This window comes from Eriocheir sinensis, chromosome 21 (assembly GCF_024679095.1).
Source record: "Eriocheir sinensis breed Jianghai 21 chromosome 21, ASM2467909v1, whole genome shotgun sequence".
Classification (NCBI taxonomy): Eukaryota; Metazoa; Arthropoda; class Malacostraca; order Decapoda; family Varunidae; genus Eriocheir; species Eriocheir sinensis.
This window is the reverse complement of record NC_066529.1, coordinates 9,477,393-9,494,353: the sequence shown is the minus strand read 5'-3', so window position 1 is coordinate 9,494,353 and position 16,961 is coordinate 9,477,393. Positions and strand designations below refer to the sequence as shown.

The 16,961-nt window shown below is 42.3% G+C and overlaps 2 protein-coding genes across 9 annotated transcripts in view; one reads left to right on the top strand and one right to left on the bottom strand.

Annotated features, from left to right (window-relative positions):
• Window positions 1–3,190, bottom strand: part of LOC127001634 (uncharacterized) — a 37,918-nt gene extending 34,728 nt beyond the window's left edge. For 2 of the 7 annotated variants that reach the window (XM_050866533.1, XM_050866534.1), the window contains exon 1: window positions 2,430–3,190. In XM_050866533.1, coding sequence (XP_050722490.1) covers window positions 2,430–2,583 — 154 coding nt within the window. In that variant the 5' untranslated portion in view covers window positions 2,584–3,190. The remainder of the gene's footprint in view (window positions 1–2,429) is intronic. The other 5 variants (XM_050866530.1, XM_050866532.1, XM_050866529.1 and 2 more) reach the window with 4 other exon arrangements.
• Window positions 3,191–3,945: 755 nt separating this feature from the next.
• Window positions 3,946–16,961, top strand: part of LOC127001631 (protein sel-1 homolog 1-like) — a 35,784-nt gene continuing 22,768 nt past the window's right edge. Inside the window, exons 1-4 of one of the 2 annotated variants that reach the window (XM_050866517.1) lie at window positions 3,946–4,033; window positions 9,293–9,372; window positions 14,468–14,936; window positions 16,704–16,927. In XM_050866517.1, the coding sequence (XP_050722474.1) occupies window positions 9,304–9,372; window positions 14,468–14,936; window positions 16,704–16,927 (762 nt within the window). In that variant the 5' untranslated portion in view covers window positions 3,946–4,033; window positions 9,293–9,303. Of the gene's footprint in view, window positions 4,034–4,234; window positions 4,256–9,292; window positions 9,373–14,467; window positions 14,937–16,703; window positions 16,928–16,961 lie in introns of those variants that run through there. The other variant, XM_050866518.1, reaches the window with a different exon arrangement.

Below are 16,961 nucleotides of genomic sequence, written 5' to 3'. Positions count from 1 at the left end.
TGAAACCATAACAATGGACTTAGAAAAAATGTGAGGCCAGCGTGGAAAAATACACCCCTTGTGAAATAAACACGCCTGTCCGCTTGTCAAAACCCTGTCGTATGTGCTAGAAATGATGTAAGTACCACCATGCCGTGCCCTAAATGCACACCCGCTAGGAGCCGCTATTCCTAAGATTATCCGAAAAGATATATAAAGAGCTACTGATGTTTCAAAAGGTAGGTAATGAGATACTGGCATGGTACTAAAACGAATCTTAACCCTGCACTGCACTCAGGGACCAAAAAGGAATCCATGTGGATAATATTTACAAAACCCTAGCCACCTCTGGCAAAGTTAATACTTACATCATGGATTTCTTTTTGGTCCCTGATTGCAGTGCAGTAACAAGTGACTTCCAGAAAGGAGAAAGAATCCAACTCAGGGACCATTTATAGTTGAAAATAGGGGATAATAATTCACGAAAGCGTCGCCTCCTCTGGCGGCGGCCATGGCGCTGTGTTGTGAGAAATACCTCATCTCAGAAATAAGTCGCATATATATGAGGGAGGGTCGAGAGGGTTGAGGCCCCTCTGTTAGCTGCTAGATCATAAAGTTCAGTTGGGATAATTTAAATATGCTCCCCCACCCTAAACCCTCTGCGAGCTATTTTGCGGCTGCGTCGGCGGTACTGTTGCTGCGGCTGCTGTCAGTGGAGGCAACGCTTTTGTGAATTATTATCCCCTATTTTAAACAATAAATGGTCCTTGAATTGGATTCTTTTTCCTTTCTGGAAGTCACTTGTGACTGCGCTGCAATCGGGGACCAAAAATAAATCCATGATGTAAGTATTAACTTTGCCAGAGGTGGCTAGGGTTTCGTAAATATTCCCCATCCATGTGGTAAGTAAGTACCTTACCTTACCTTACCTTACGGAAATACTGGACGCAGGCCTACTAGGCCTCTATATCCAGATCCTCTGTGTCGTCACTGTTTAAACTTATACTACGGTGGTGGGCACTGGTGGTTATTAATTTCTCCTCCCAATTGTACTTTCTTGTTGTTGCCCAACAAAAAATTTGTCCAGCTTTTTTCAAAGGATGCTCTATGCACTACCTCTATGACATCATTCAAAGACTTCCTCTATTCCACTGTGCCCACAACTCTGCAGCTGAACCTCTTTCTTCTTCTGAGTAGTAAATCTAGGTTTTAAGTTGAAGTTCGTGTTGGTCCTCTGTGTCTGTCCTCTCAAATGGTGTTACCTCCCTCATCATATTTTTCCATTGAGGATTTCATATGGACCGGGACTTTTGAGTTTCTGTAGTTGTTTCTCACCTCATCAATGTGATGTGTGCTCAGGTATTTGTGTCTGATCATTTGTGTGTCCATGCTGTAGGTCCTGACTGTCTCCTGTGTCATATGCCAGGCTCCACAGTATAAACTTTATCAAAAGAGCACGGGCTCTTGCAATATCTGATCTCAGATTTTGCTTGTCTCTGAATAAGCACCATTTCTCTTCAGTTCCTCTCAAAAGATAGAATTGAGTTCTTCTCTCTTGAGTTATTTCCTCTTCTTTTCATACCATTGTCATATAAGAAGATTTTTTTTCGGTTTTGCTATTGTGGGTGTATGTGTTGTGTTTGTACTTTCTAGGATTCTATGGTCACTTTATTTTTTAAGATACGAGGGACCTTCACCTTTCTTCTTCCTTATTCCTGGAATCATTGACAAGAACAAAGAAATTGGGACAATCACTCTCTTGCTCCCTCTACAGGTTGTAAACATTGGTTGTTCTATGTTGTTCCTGAGGGTTTTGAATTCCTGAATTCCTCACTATGTTTCTCACCAGTTTGTCCAGTTGTCCCATTTTATTTTAGGATAGTTAAAAAATAAGAGTATAAGTATGCTTATACCTATAATACTTTTCTTAATTGTTGTTTTAAATTACCGTTAAATAATTGATCACTAATAGGACTTCTAATAGACACATATGAGAAATACATCTTCTTTTTTTTCCAGGTAACTCAAACTCATAGTGACTCCCTTCAGTTTGTCTATCATATTAGTTTTTCTAGCTGTCATACCGCTATTTATATAATTATATAATCTCTTCCATCAATGCAAGATAGGTTAGTGTGAATATATTGGTTCAATTTTATTTTAAGTTCTCTGTTACACAATGCTTCTCATATCTAATTCCATTGTGTCCTGGAAACAACGCACTGAATCGGATGGTCATCATCCATCTTTTTGATCCTTCCTTCTTCCTCTCCGGCAAGCACCATATATTATGTTGTTGTTTGTTCTTTCCCTCCTCCTAAGTTTCTCTTCTTTTTTTTTTTTGGTTTTTTTAACCTCTTCCCTCAACTTTTCTCCTTTTCTCCATTTTTCTGTAAGTAAGGCTACCCTCTCGTGAATATTATCCAGATTGGCTACTATTCTTGCCTCACCTGCTGACTCCTCCTCCTGGGCAGCCCGCAGCCGCTCCACCAGCATCGGCCTGTTGCCTTTTGGGTCCAGCCCGCGTGCCTGCAGCTCAGCTCGAAGCTCTGCCATCTTCAGCTCGCTTGGGTCCGCCCCCAACGGATCCAAGGAGTCCTCCATCCTCCAACAGAACTACTTCTGTGTTTCGGGGGCTGGTCAGGCCATGGGACCTCGGCCTCTAAAGCAGAGGTTACTTGCGGCTGTCGCTGCCGTGGAGACGTGTCCGCCCGCCTTCTGCAGGAAGGTTTCCGTGCACTCGAGTCGAGGGCTTGGAGGGCAGTGCTGGGGCTGAGAGAGTCGCTGACGGGAAATTTACGGGATGGAAACAGCCCTTCCCGCGGTTCAGCTGGAAGGTCGCAAGTCACCTTTGTAACGGCACTCTATTTCTCTCTTCCTCTTTCTTTCCATTTGTATTTTCTTTTTGTCCCATATTTATGCTCTTTTTGTTTCTTCAATATTCTAATTTTCAAATCAGTACCCTCCTTCTTTTGACTTGTATCGCTTCGTAGGTCCTCGATCCTCCTTTCCTCACTGTCGCACCATAATATCCGCAATTTTATTCTTTGAATCACTTATTTTCAATCTTTTTCCATGGATGTATTCAAGCATTTCTGCCCTTTCTCCCAACATTGTGTTAGAAATAGGGTACTTTTGTTAATTTTACAATTCTTTGTTTCCTTTTTGTCTCCGCACAGCCCTAATTTTAGCACAGTACGTGGGCTTACAGATTACCCCGTCGTCCTTCTCTTTTTCTTTATAAAGAATCTACAGACGCGCGCAGACATACAGCACAACAGATAATTGGACTGCCTACAAAAAACACCAAAAGACATTATTTGCCAAAAATCTAAAAGTAGCGGAACGCAAACCCATAGCAATTAACTTACCTCGCAGACAACGTAAGAAATAACAGAAGAAACTTTTTCAAATTCTTTAAGACGCGCAAACACAACACTGTAGTCTGGCATAACCAATAAACGTGCGGTTGTCGGCGGGTTCAGCGTAGGGCGTAGGGGATCCTAGAGTCCCTTTATAGAGGGACTTTACTGATAGGTGCCCTGCGCATTACACATCAAGATCAAGATCAAGATGCGAATGTAAGCTTGTGCAACTCACTGGCAGCACAGAGGCCTCGATCATGAGCGTTTTCATATGTGCGACAGTTATTCCTAAACACGATAGAAATATGATGTATTTACATTAAATAGTTGGCAAGTTTGATTTAATATTGTCATGGGGGGGGCGGGGGGGCTGTGATAAATTTTAGGCAGAAACCGATAAATGTAATGTCGGGAGTACGAAAATCTGGTTATATGTTCCTAACACAGCTTCATTAATAAACATGGATCAATTCTTTCCAAACGTATAGAATATGATATAATTAAGGTTTAGATGACAGTTCTGATTGAATACCGTTATGTGTGGGGGTGTAATAGCTTTTTAGGCAGAAACCAATAAATGCAGCGTTGTGAGTACGATAATACGTCATCGCACGACAATTCTCGAGTCCCGACAGTCAACACTACGTGGCCGCCGCTCGCCGTCCGCCTGAAGGATGTGATCTTCGTTGGTGAGGCTCTTAGATACTCGTATATTTATGTGCCACCGTCATGAGGAGGTTATGCGTGAAATGTTGGGTCAGGTGAAAAGGAAGGAGAGTGGGTATGGTGGGATGACCAGCTGACTGACCCGTCCGAGGCTCCTGCCCCTGCGTGACCCCAGTGGTCGTGGTCCCTGGCACCAGACCGTGGCCTGTTGTCCGGTCATCACACTGAACACGGACATTACTGCGGTGTGTGAGGGTCCTCACGAAGAAACCCATGGTGCAGTTAGAAGTGTACACTTTCGAAGATGTTAAGCTCAACATTCAGCCCTTTAATAAATAGATAGCCCCAAACCCTACTTAGCAATTAGGTATATGTAAATTTGGGTAATTTTGCCAGTGAGTTGATCATCAGTTTGGAAATTTCTACAACTCATTCTAGTATATGACACTTCTGATGGTGACATGCTAATGGGGAGCATACTCCAGGGGGTGCATTGCTTCATTCACTTGCTGCCTCTTGCTCCTAATGGTCCCACTTAGAAAGCCTTAATGTATCTTCCCTTCCCATCTCATGCCTCTCTTAGGGCTGCTTTCACAGTCGTTTTGTTTGTTTTGATCGTTACCAATGGTGCTGATCGACGCTACTATAGTTTTCCTCGTGAAACTGGCCTACAGGGTAGTGGGGACTGCAGAGGAAGCGAGAAGTGTTGAGAGTGTGTGGTAAGGTGCGGGGCTAGGCTAACCTCGCAGCCGTCACTACCCCATCGGCCAGTTTTAAGTGGAAATTCAAAAGTGTCGATCATTGCCATTGGTAAAGATCAAAACAAACAAAACGATCAAGCAACTTGCCTCACCCATGAGTTATGTAGGAATCCCCTTGGCCTCCTCCACCCAGGGTTGTCTTGTACAGAAACAACCCTATGAACAGGATTGACGTCCGGGAAGTGTGCCACATGCCCATATAGGCGGCGTTTGCGTTCAAGGACTAAACGTGTTGTGTGGCGACTAGGCCTGATAAGGGAGCCTCCCATAACCCACTTGGCGAGTTGGGTACCTCTTTGGCCAACTCGGTAAGGAGTGGTTCTCTCGTCACGCTGGTCGCGGGTTCAATCCCAGGCAGTCGGCAAATACCCTCTCCTTGTCTTGATCAATTTCTTGTGTGTTTCGATACATGCAGAGGACGTGTGGGGCCGTGAGAATAGTAGAAAAGAGAAAATCAAATCTCGGGGCATTTCACTTGTAACAGGCCTTGGTCTAGTTTCTTGAAGTAGTCACTGGTACAACACAAAGTCATTTCACCAATACCATATGATCCTGTGAAGGCACTTGGTACCAAAGGCATCAACATGCCTCCCAAATCACCATTTAAAGTTCATGTCTCACATTCGTCCAGCAAGACTGGGAGCATTAGTGATGTAAAGATTAAAATCTTTGTCTGCCTGCATAGATATCGACTACGCCATATACTCGTGTTGAGCATGTTCATAACACCACGGGCCAGGCCGATCCGTTAAGTGACTTCCTGGACCCACCATTGTCATGCATTACACTACCAAGGAATGTGAAACTATTAGTGGCCTCAGTGCCATCACCATATTCTTGAACAGACTGAACGGTGCTGATTTAGCCTGCGGTCTACCCGGCCATTTACATTAGCGTGTGAACGAGAAACACAAGGTCATTGGCCTTGTTGCCGGCATGCTCCACAACAACTTAAATCGGCAACTTTACGTAATACCTAGTCCATGCAAGTGTTGAAAAGTAATGGAGCAAGGATGCAACCCTGCCTCACTCCTGAATTAACAGGGGAGAAGCTAGAAATACTTACATATAATTACAAAAGACCTCCTGGAAGAGGATTATGCCTGTGACTCCAGATCTACATTAACTTGTGGCAGTGTGTGGTGGATTATTCGTGCCCTGTAATTATATTTCAATTCTTGATTAGCCCAAAATTTGTCTAGTCTGGCCTCAAACTGAGTCACTGAGGTTGCTGCCACCACCCACTCAGGCAGTTGATTCCAGTTGTTTACCACTCTTCCACACACTTCACATCACTCAGTTCCAGAGTAAAGGCCAGTCATCAGGTCAGTAATCCTTGCATAAAGGACCCACAAAATGTCCCAGAGTGCCTCTCGATGTACTGAGTCTAATTCCTTCTTGAGATCGACTTACGCTGCTAGCATCCCGTCGAAATTTGTCGGTGTTCCATAAGGACGCAAAGTGCTAGGATCCAGTCAATTACTGCCGTGTTGGACTGTTCAGGTCCCTGAAACTTTAGCAGATGAGATCGAATTTGCACCAGCAGCAGATAAGCAAACAATTTACCTAGTACACTGAGCAGTGTAATGTCACAGTATCTGTTGCAGTCCGGTCAGTCCACTTTCCCTTTCCAGATAGGAACAACCAGCCCCCTTTTCCAATCAGGATGAAGGACACCACACTGCCACACGTGAGACAGCACCGCATGCAACCCATAGATCGTGGCTTTACCCCCAGCTTTCAGTATCTCTGCACTGATATTACAGTCACTGCCTGCCTTGCCACCCTTCAATTTCTTCACAACCTCTTTCACCTCCACTAGAGAGTGTGGGGTTATGTCTGCAGATGGATCAGCAGCTGACATCTGCAAACCATCCAGTGAAAGTTGGCCGCTTGGAGGTTATGCTGTATACAGCTGCTTATATTGATCTTTACATTGCTGCCTCGAATCGCACCAAATCTATTCTTCAACACCAATAATTTTTTCATTAATTGAAAATGCTAAGACTTTACATTCTTTAACTACTTCAAAGACTCCTGGCATCTAACCTAAAATACCTCTACGTTCTTCAACTCTGCTATCAAGAATTAAGTTCCTTGTAGCAGGTATCACTGAAAGACTAGATGCAACACATTTAAAGGAGGCAAGTCACGGCTGTGGACACCTTTTCTCAAGTCACGGTTTTCTGAGAAGAAAGAAAGAAAAATCCAGAAAATGTTTGAATATGACTTCAGCTGAGGTGCCAGAAGACAATTTATGCATCATTTAGAAATGGTTTGAAGGAAAATGGAAAAAGGTGATTTTGTTGATCTTGGTATCAGCTAAGGACCTTTTTTATTTTTTATTTTTTTAATATTTTTAGGTGCTGTCTATAGTGCTGGTAGGCTCTCTTGAGGGGTCTCTTGAATGACCCCAGCTCGTTAGTGGTGCAAACTAATTTTATAGTAGCTGCTGTGATGTTTGACTTGCATGGTCCATGCTGCCCTCCAGTACTCAATTTAAACAAAGTCACTGAAGTTAGGGTTGATTAAAAGTCTGAGCAGCATGTGGGTAATCTTCAACCACTTGGCGATGGTTGAAAATTGTCAGCGTCCTTCGTTGGGATTCGAAGTAGGTCCTCGGGCTCACCACACTCGCATTTTGACCACTCAGTCACTTCCTCTGTGTACCCTATAGGATTTCAGAAGCATAGATTTTACCACTATGGTGAGGGATTGGCACAGAGCTGTTAAATGGGTTGAGGGTTGATTCAGCTTGATTGTACGTATTTATTTATTTGACACATATCTTGCGGCTGGCAGCAACCCCGCCGCCACGATGTTGCGATGATTTGAATATGAATATCTCCAGTTTGCCAGTAGCCACCAGACAGAGAAGAGGTGGGTTTTATGCTTGTGGCTTGTAGAGTGTAATTACTCCGGGCAGAAAGCCTGACCCACATAGGGGCAGGCCGCAACAATATATTGTTTTATGAATCTGTTGCGTCCTGACCCATTTTGGGGCAGGCCATCAAGATGGCTTTTCTGTGCATATACATAAATATAAGCTACTAAATAAGATTTGTTATTAAAATTGTTCAACTGATTGCCTTACAGTACAGTAAATTAACCAATTCCATTTATTTATTTATTTTTTATTTTTTTGACTGGTAATGGAACCCACCAATTTGTCTACCGCAAAGAAGGCAAAGAGTGTCATTCCAGAATATGGCTCTGGTGATGAAGATTTTTGTGATGAATCCTACAATCCATCTTCAAATTATGACCCCTCATTGAACGAAGGATGGAAAATTGCAGCAAAAAGAGCAAAGAAAGTGTCAACCTTTTGTGCTGGCTGTGAGGGTAGTCTATTCATGTGCCTGGATTTCTTCAATGTGAAACATCATGGGTAATATCATGCAAAGGGAGAACAATGAACTCAAAATATGGGAATGCACATCTTTTGTTTATTCATTATGTGCTCCAAGCCAAGGATATTTATTTGTTATGAACAGGAAGATTTTTGGGGGGAGGGGGGGGTAAAAATGTAATTTTTTTTTGTCGATATTTATATTCTATGATGAAATATTATAGGGGATATTTGAGGAAAATCTAGTTTTCAACCACTCAAGTTAAAAACAAACAAATGTAATTTACCATATATCATAATAGTCTCAATTCAAGGTAAAATTGAAATGATTTAACCCTTTCTTTGCGTGCGGGATGGGATGCGACTATCCCCTCAGGTGCAGTCAGGCAGCCCAGTGGGGGGTCTCTTTTAACCTCTGTATCTCAAAAACTATTCAGCACAACTAAAAACCAAAAACACCATTGGAAAGAGAAGGCCCAGATCTATAGAAGTCGGTTATGTATGCCTCTCCTGCGAACGTACATGCACGTTCAGGGAGTGTTGAATATGAACACTTACTTCAGTGCGTGCGGGATGATCAGCCATACTGAGGGAACTGTGGACATCTTTCCTTGAGATTCTGGCAAGGTTGTATTGCCAACTGCAATATTTACAACTATTTGGTCAAAGAATCAGTCAGGTGATAGGTCTTCGAAGCTATGCAAAAATGCTGCTATATTGGATAAGAACATTCACCAGTTACTCGTCCGTAGATTTGCCGTGCTGGGCTGATATGATTTTCCACCAAATTTAGCGAAGAACCCACTCAATTGGCAATCCTGTGTTGTGAAAAATAGTGTTGGAACACTCATACGTGGGAGATTTGAGTGCGGCTGGAGCTCACAGCGAGCGTGAAGCACCACCAGCAAATACGCCTAACACTCGCTGCAAGCGTTTAGCAATGAAAGGGTTAATGGTCAATAAACAATATCCTTTTAATTGATTATCTTTCTTAAATGCCTTATCCATAGAAAGAAAATCATTAGTGCAAAAAATATTAATAAGTGCATCCTATAGGATAATTAGGAGGATAGTAATTAGCATCAGGATCAAGCATCAGGCTGCAACAAGGGAATAAACCACCTGACCCATCGCATGGTATGTGTTAAACTAATGTATATTTTTCTTTTCAGACTGTTATAAAATGAAAAGCCAGCAAACCTGGGCATTGGTGGTGACCATTCTACTGAGTGTCACCCTCTGTCATGCCTTGGTAAGTCATTATAATTGTTCTTGGGCAATATAAAGGGGAGATGACTTACCTGAAAAAAGCATTTGAGTCAACAAGATGGAATGGTGTGATTAGTATGAATATGCAAATGAAGTCAGAAAGGGGTGTGTGCCTAGGGAACCTCAGCTTCAACAGGAAGAGTATAACGAGCGTGGTCACAAACACCATCTTTATTAACTTAGTACCAAACGTTTTGACATCAGGATGTCATCTTCAGTGGTCTAAAATGAACAATTTTCAGCAACATGAATAAAACAGTATAAAAATAAGCTTTAATATACCCTATGATCAAAGTAACTGAAACAATTGAGTCAGGGGGACATTGGGGGAATATTGATTTATGAAGTATAATTAATGACAGAAAAACAACAACAGCATATTAAGCAACATTTAGGGAAACTGCAGACATAGAATTATTCAGTGAGGGACTAAGTGATTTTATATCTAAGGATTCCAGTATGCGGATATCGAGTCTATCACAACTATCTATTATTTCAAAATGTTGTTTCTTAACAATAATATTACAAACCTCAGCGTGCTCTCTCACAGCTGAGTAAGAGGTGGTGTGGCAAGGACAGCCAGTTCTGCTGGACTGACCAATGTGCTCATCCACTTGAAAGCTCTGATCGAGCTTCCAATATACCCGGCCTGGCAACCAGGGCATGTGAGCTTATAACAGTGGATGAGCGCATGTCAGTCGGCAGTTGATCCTTAAAACAAAACAATGAGGCAATAATAAAATGTAAACCTATTCACCGGAACAAACTTTAAATTAATTTGAGGGTAAAATTTAGCAAGACTATTAGATAGGGAAGATTGGATTTTTTTCTAATATTACCTAAAAAGGGAATTTTGACATACATGCTTTCCTTATTAACTGTAGGGACTGCAATTTTTGGCTGGTAATGGTTGTTTCAACTACTTTGATCATAGGGTATTTTAAAGCTTATTTTTATATTGTTTTATTCACGTTGCTGAAAATTGTTCGTTTTAGACCACTGAAGATGACATCCTGATGTCAAAATGTTTGGTACCAAGTTAATAAAGATGGTGTTTCTGACCACACTTGTTATACTCTTCCTGTTGCAAAGGAAGTGTTATGAATGACAGTGTAAAAGTTGTGGATTGCAGTGGTGCTTCAGGTATGTCATAAAAAAATCATAATTGCAAGTTTGTGAAAAGGATGTATATGATAACTTGTCATAATGGCTGAAGAAGAAAATAAGAAGTAAAGAGAGACAGCAAGGGAAGTGTTGAATTTTATAATAGGGAGATGCATGATCAGGAAACTCCTGAGGCTTCTGCAATAGCTACCGTTTTGTGGGAAATTCCCAGAGGGAGCAGGTATAGATATTTTGTTTTAGAGATGAAATTAGCTAATCATTTTATCCACATCCCTCTGAATTACAGAAATAGATTAGCTTCCTAAACTACCCTCCTACAGATTCTATCCATCACTCTACTTTCATTTCCAGTTTCCTTTCAGATCGATCGATCTCTGCTGTGGTAGATGGTCACTGTTCTATCCCCTGACCTATTAACAGTGATGTTTCACAGGGCTGTGTTCTATCTTCCATTCTCTTTCTATTGTTCATCAATCATCTTTTTAAAACAAATCGTCCTATCCACTCCTATGCTAATGACCCTCCCAACAAAAATTACAGGACTCAAGGCTTGATGGTACAGAACAATTAACCTCAGACCTTGTAATCATTTCTAAATGGGGCAGAATTAACTTAGTACAGGTAACTCTCGATTTACGCGAGTTTGGTTTATGCGTTTTTGAAATAACGTGGGGTCCAAAATCCAAATAAATGTTTAATTTACACGTTTTTTTCATTTATATGCGATATTTTATGGAGTGGCCACCAGATGTCTCACGCAACTGGACTCACACGACACTGCGGCCACACAGCTGAGCTCAGTTCTTCCCGTGCGCCACGTGAACAACAATTCAATACCCACGCTGCCACGCTACTCAACAATAGGGGTGAGCAGGTACCAGTACCAGTACCGGTACTAACGGTACCAGCTCTACGGTACGGTACCGGTGCCAGACTGCTCGGTACCGGTACCAGTACCAGACTGCTCGGTACCGGTACCAATACTAGCCAGTCACTCATGGTGTCCCTCATTTCTTCCTCATACGAGTGAGGCTGAGTGCCTGAGTGGATATGTCGGTGTTATGGATATTCTCTCTCTCTCCACTGAATGAAGTGAATATTTATTTTTTGATAGAAACCTACCTCTTGTTTTACATTGTTTTGGATTTACGCGACCTCTTCAAGGACACAATACTTGCGTAAATCGAGAGTTACCTGTATCCTTCAATGCCTCAAAACTAATTTTCTCCACCTGTTAACACAATACAAACTTCCAAACACTTATCCCCTATTATTTGATAACACTCAGCTCTCCCCTTCTCCCACAATAAACATTCTTGGCCTCTCTTTAACCCAGGGGCGGGCAACTTTTTTGAAGCGAGGGCCAGAGGAGACTTTCGGGATCAGGCTGCGGCCGGGAGCAGGAAACAAGAACTCCAAAGTAAAAAAGTGAAAAGTGAAAAACATACAGATCAGTGCTACTGGCCCTGAAGAAGTGTTTCCTTGAATGGCTCAGTGGAAGAGTTAGGAGCTAAGTCAAGACTTTTGTGTCTTTTATTTTGGAAAAGTGAAGTTCACAACAGTGAACTGCACTTTTCACGATATTTTCACGCCGACTGCTCTTCTGAACTTGCTAACTGCACACCTCCCCCCCTCCCGCGGCCTCGCCACACACGACTTTCTACTCAAGCTAATCCCTATACTGTCCAAACCCCTTATGCAAGAGTTAACCAGCATCTTCACTCTTTCATCCCTTACGCTGGTAAACTCTGGAACAATCGTCCTTCATCTGTATTTCCTCCTGTCTACGACTTGAACTCTTTCAAGAGGAGGGTATCAGGACACCTCTCCTCCTGAAATTGACTTCTCTTTCAGCCGCTCCTCTCTAATCTATTTAGGGGCAGTAAGTAGCGGGCTTTTTTTTTCATTATTGTTTTCTTTTTTTAAGCCCTTGAGCTGTCTCCTTTGCTGTAAAAAAAAAAATAAATAAATAACAGTTGATGCTTCCAACATGGCCTTGATGAGTTGAATATGCACTATGTATTTTGGGAGGACGAGATTGTGAAGAATGGACAGTGGAGAAGAGGTATGGAACTTCGCACTGAGTTCATCATTGCACTGTAGCTCCACCATCTCCATCTGCAGGAGGGCAGGGGCATCATCCACATTGAAGTCAAAGGAGGCAGTGAAGAGCTTGAAGCCCACAGCCAGCAGCTTTGTGAAACGGAAGGCAAATTCTTCCCGCAGACAAGAGACAGGACTGTCACAAGTGTTCTGATCTACGTTGCTAAGGGCACAAGCAGCAAGGCAAGGACAATACACAAACTTAAGCCTTTCCATCCGTGACGCAGAAGTCGGTGTCACAGTATGGAAAGGGTCAAGAGGAAATGGAAGAGGATTAATCCTCTTCTATACCTCTCAGTCCTCCTCTAAATTCCTCTTAATCCTCTTCTATTTCCTCTTAAGAGGTTTAGAAGAGGATTAAGAGGTTTAGAAGAGGACTAACCCTTTCCACACGGTGACGCCGTCGGACGCCGACATCGGCGTCGCCGGAGTGAAGGGGTTAACATCAGATAACTAAGCACATTGATGTGTGCAGGCATGTCTGTGACGAGATTGTCATTGCCTTGCAGCTTCACATTGAGAGTGTTCGGATGCTCAGTGATGTCCATGAGTAGGTTCAGGCGAGTGAGCCATTGCAGGTCAAACTGATATGAGATTGGGGAAAATTCTTCTCATGGAGGAAAGTGGTGATCTCCAGCTTCAGGTCACACACATGGGACAGCCTGGCCCCACATTAAGACAGTTACAGCCTGTCCTTTTTTGTTTAAATTAAATAGGATAACCATATCTCAAAAGGACAGACTGTCTTTAAAAGGACAAACCTGGCAACTCTTGTAGAGTGAGGTGAGGAGTGAAAGGTTGCCAGACAGCATTTGCCAGCATATGTTGTCTAGCACAATTTTTTCTGGGTTTTTGCCGATTGGATTGCAATGTTATGCCAAGCAGGGTGGCAAGCCGGACGCTAGGCCTCTGTGGGGCGGAGGTTGCCACCCCTGCTTTAACCCTTTCTTTACTGCCCTCCCCCCGCTCCCCCCCTCAACGATGTAAACAAAGCATTCCTCTGCAGTACTACAGCTCCCAATCCTCCGCACCTCACATGAGGTTCTCTTACAAGACCACTATTCCTCACTTGCTAGTAGTGTGTCTGCTAGTTTCATTGTCCACCACCTCTGTTTCAGGATTATAATATGTCATACTCATCTGGAGAGGCTTCTAATAGCTTCTCATTATCTGTTATACCAAAAACTATTCCACTCTCAAAGGCTTAACCCTATGAAGAACAACTCCATTGCCTCAACCTCTATGCTGGAAAGGATATGTTTATGAGGAGATAAGATTCAAATCTTCAAGTACCTGAAGAAGCTCAGTAATGTCAATTACCCCAAGCTTTTTTGGCTACAAACCAACTCAAGAACTAGAAATAACAATCTACCTATTCAAGCAAGGCTGTGTAGTACAGACATTGGCAAGATTTTTTCTCAAACCTAGTCATCCATCATTGGAACAACTTTCCTTCATTGTATCAAGGGTTAACAGAATATATGTAATGAGGTACTTTCACCTGCTCTGCAGGCACTGAAGTGACTGGCAAACTGATTAAATCACCATATGAGGCAACCTCTTAATAGACTTTCTGTTGCCTGTAGATCCATGTTTCCATGCTCTCATGTGTTATTTACTTACAGCACCAACTGTGGTTTCACCAACCACTGTGTTTTATAGATACATGACACCTATTATCTATAGTATTTGACTTATAAAGTTAGGTGGGATTGTAAATCCATTCTTCATGTTATTAAAGGTAAGTGAATGTAGAAATTTCCTTTGTTTATCATTCAAAAATTTGAATTTAGTTCTGAAGAGATCATACATAATATATTTGCTGTCATGAGTGATCTCCCTTAATTCAGGACACTGGACCAACCACTCCCATTAAGAACTCAGTGAGCAGCACAGAAAGTGATCATGGCACTACAGAAGGAAGTCCTACAGGTGAAGAAGAGAGTAACACAAACATCTACTACAGCAGTAAAAGTGACCCCAGCTCAGAAGGAAGCCTTGTAGATACAGACGAGGAGCAGAGAAACACAGGAGCTGGTGAAGGGACCCATAATCCAAAACATGATGCTGACTCTGTTGACACAAATGCAGGAGGAGAAAATATAGAAGCCCCAGTTCAGAACCTAGGTGAAGCAAGTGAGACAAAGAATGGTGGAAGCAACACGGGTCACATCATCGGGAAAGCAGAGGGCAAGTTAGGGGTGAGAAGTACAGATGAGGGTAGCAGCAAATGGGATGACCAGAGAAGGAAAGAAGAAAAGGAACTAGCTGAGGATGAAGGTCAGGACAAGCCACTGCCCTCCCCAAGTGAAATGCAAGGTAAGCTAGCAAAATCCTCTCATCCTTAGTCTTAGACCAGGCCTATCTCTCTACTGAATTTACTTGTGTCCAATTTGTAAGTATTTTTTCTTTATGTTTGTTGACTGCTTACCTGTGAATGCTTACCTATGAACAGATATTAGGGAATTAAGAAGTAACTTTTTGTAATGTCCCCCACCTCCTAACCCCTTCACTCCGGCGACACCGATGTCGCCATCTGATGGCGTCACCGTATGGAAAGGGTTTTAGTTCTTTTCTAAACCTTTTAATCCTCTTCCATTTCCTCTTAATCCTCTTCTAAACCTTTTAAGAGGAAATGGAAGAGGAATTTAGAGCAGGATTGAGAGGTTTAGAAGAGGATTAATCCTCTTCCATTTCCTCTTGACCCTTTCCATACTGTAATGCCGACGTCTGCATCACGGATGGAAAGGGTTAAGACATGTCAGGCAGTGTAATTATCACTGTAATAAGTTACAAACTTTTCTCCATTAAAATACTTTAAATAGTCCACATGTATCTTATAATGTTAGCAATAGTAGTGAGGCTCTGGTATTGCCCTGGATTTTATACACAACATTTTATCACAAAGATGGATAGCTCATTATGTACTGCTTGTTAGTATTTGCAATACAATAGAAATCCATTAACCCCTTCTCTCAGGGGGTCTTGCTTGTGGGATCAGTATGGTGTGAGGGGTGCCTGCATGCAGAAAATTCATATGCCGAAACTAATAAGACCAATATTTTTGTTTAAAAGGATTTATGAATATTGTATTGTATATAATTTGAAAGCTTATTGATTTTTCCACATTTGTGTCAGTGTACAGATAGTCCTCAAGTTTTGATGGAGTTGGTTCTGACAAGCAGGTTGTAAGTCAGGTTGGTTGCAAGGCAAAATTTTCATAAAAAAAAAAAAAAAAAAAATGTCCTGTTGCAGACTGTGTAAATAAATGGCTGCTTTACCCACGCCAAGATATTTGAAATGTTAACTCATTACTTAATCAAGTATATTTATTATAATTGGCCTGGTCATAAGTGCATGTGGTTGTAAGTTGCATGTGTTGTAACTTGAGGACAGCCTTTATTTGTAATTGTCAAATGTAAAAGTGAAGAGAATAGGAATATAAATTGTTATTGCCAAGATTTTTATTTCATAGTTTTCTATGTGGTTGGATGGCTTTTAAAACTGAATTTGTACTATACTTTGATTCCCAATACAGTCAAGTCACGTACGTCGCGGTTAATTGGTTCTGAGCAATGGCTGCGCCATAGGAAACCGCGCATAGGAATAAATAAACCTATGGAGAAAAGACAATTTGGTTCTGGCCCTTGCCATTTTGCCAAACCCCCATTTTTTTTTTTTTTTTTTTTTTTCCTGTTCGTTCTAGCTCGAGTGCACTGGTAGGCATTATCTGCCTTTTGATGTTGTTCAGTCCAAGATGAGTCCGCGGAGATGAGGCGCCATGCGTGTGGGGGCAGCGTTTGAGAGAGTGACTCGGGCTGCCCGGACTGCCCCGGGTCTTCTCAAACGCATGACGCCGCAGCTTCCTTTTCATCCTCTGTTGCAAGGAGCTCATCACCCAGAACAGCTTGTGATGCATGATTAAACGTCATCAGGAATATCAGCAGACGCCACTTTGCAGCCAGGACATTTTTATGTATATCTCATTTTACTCAAAAATGCCTTCATGTGTAGGAGTAAGCATGGTCAGCTCCTGATTCATGGGTTGAAATTCATATTTATTCACCGATTTCCACCTTATTTTAGGGAGGGAGCTTTACGAGGCAGCCATGACCCTCCTCAACCAGACCAAGCAGGACAATGCTCAGGCCTACACTTTGCTACAATCTGCTGCAGAACTTGGTCACCCCCTTGCCCTTCAGAAAGTGGCATGGGCCCATCTCCTTGGCAGCCACCTCTCCCAAAATGTCACCAGAGCATCTGAAATCTTTGAGAAGCTAGCCATTGCAGGCGATGCTGATTCTCAAATGGTAGGCATTTTGATCTTCTTTAGTCACTTTGGTG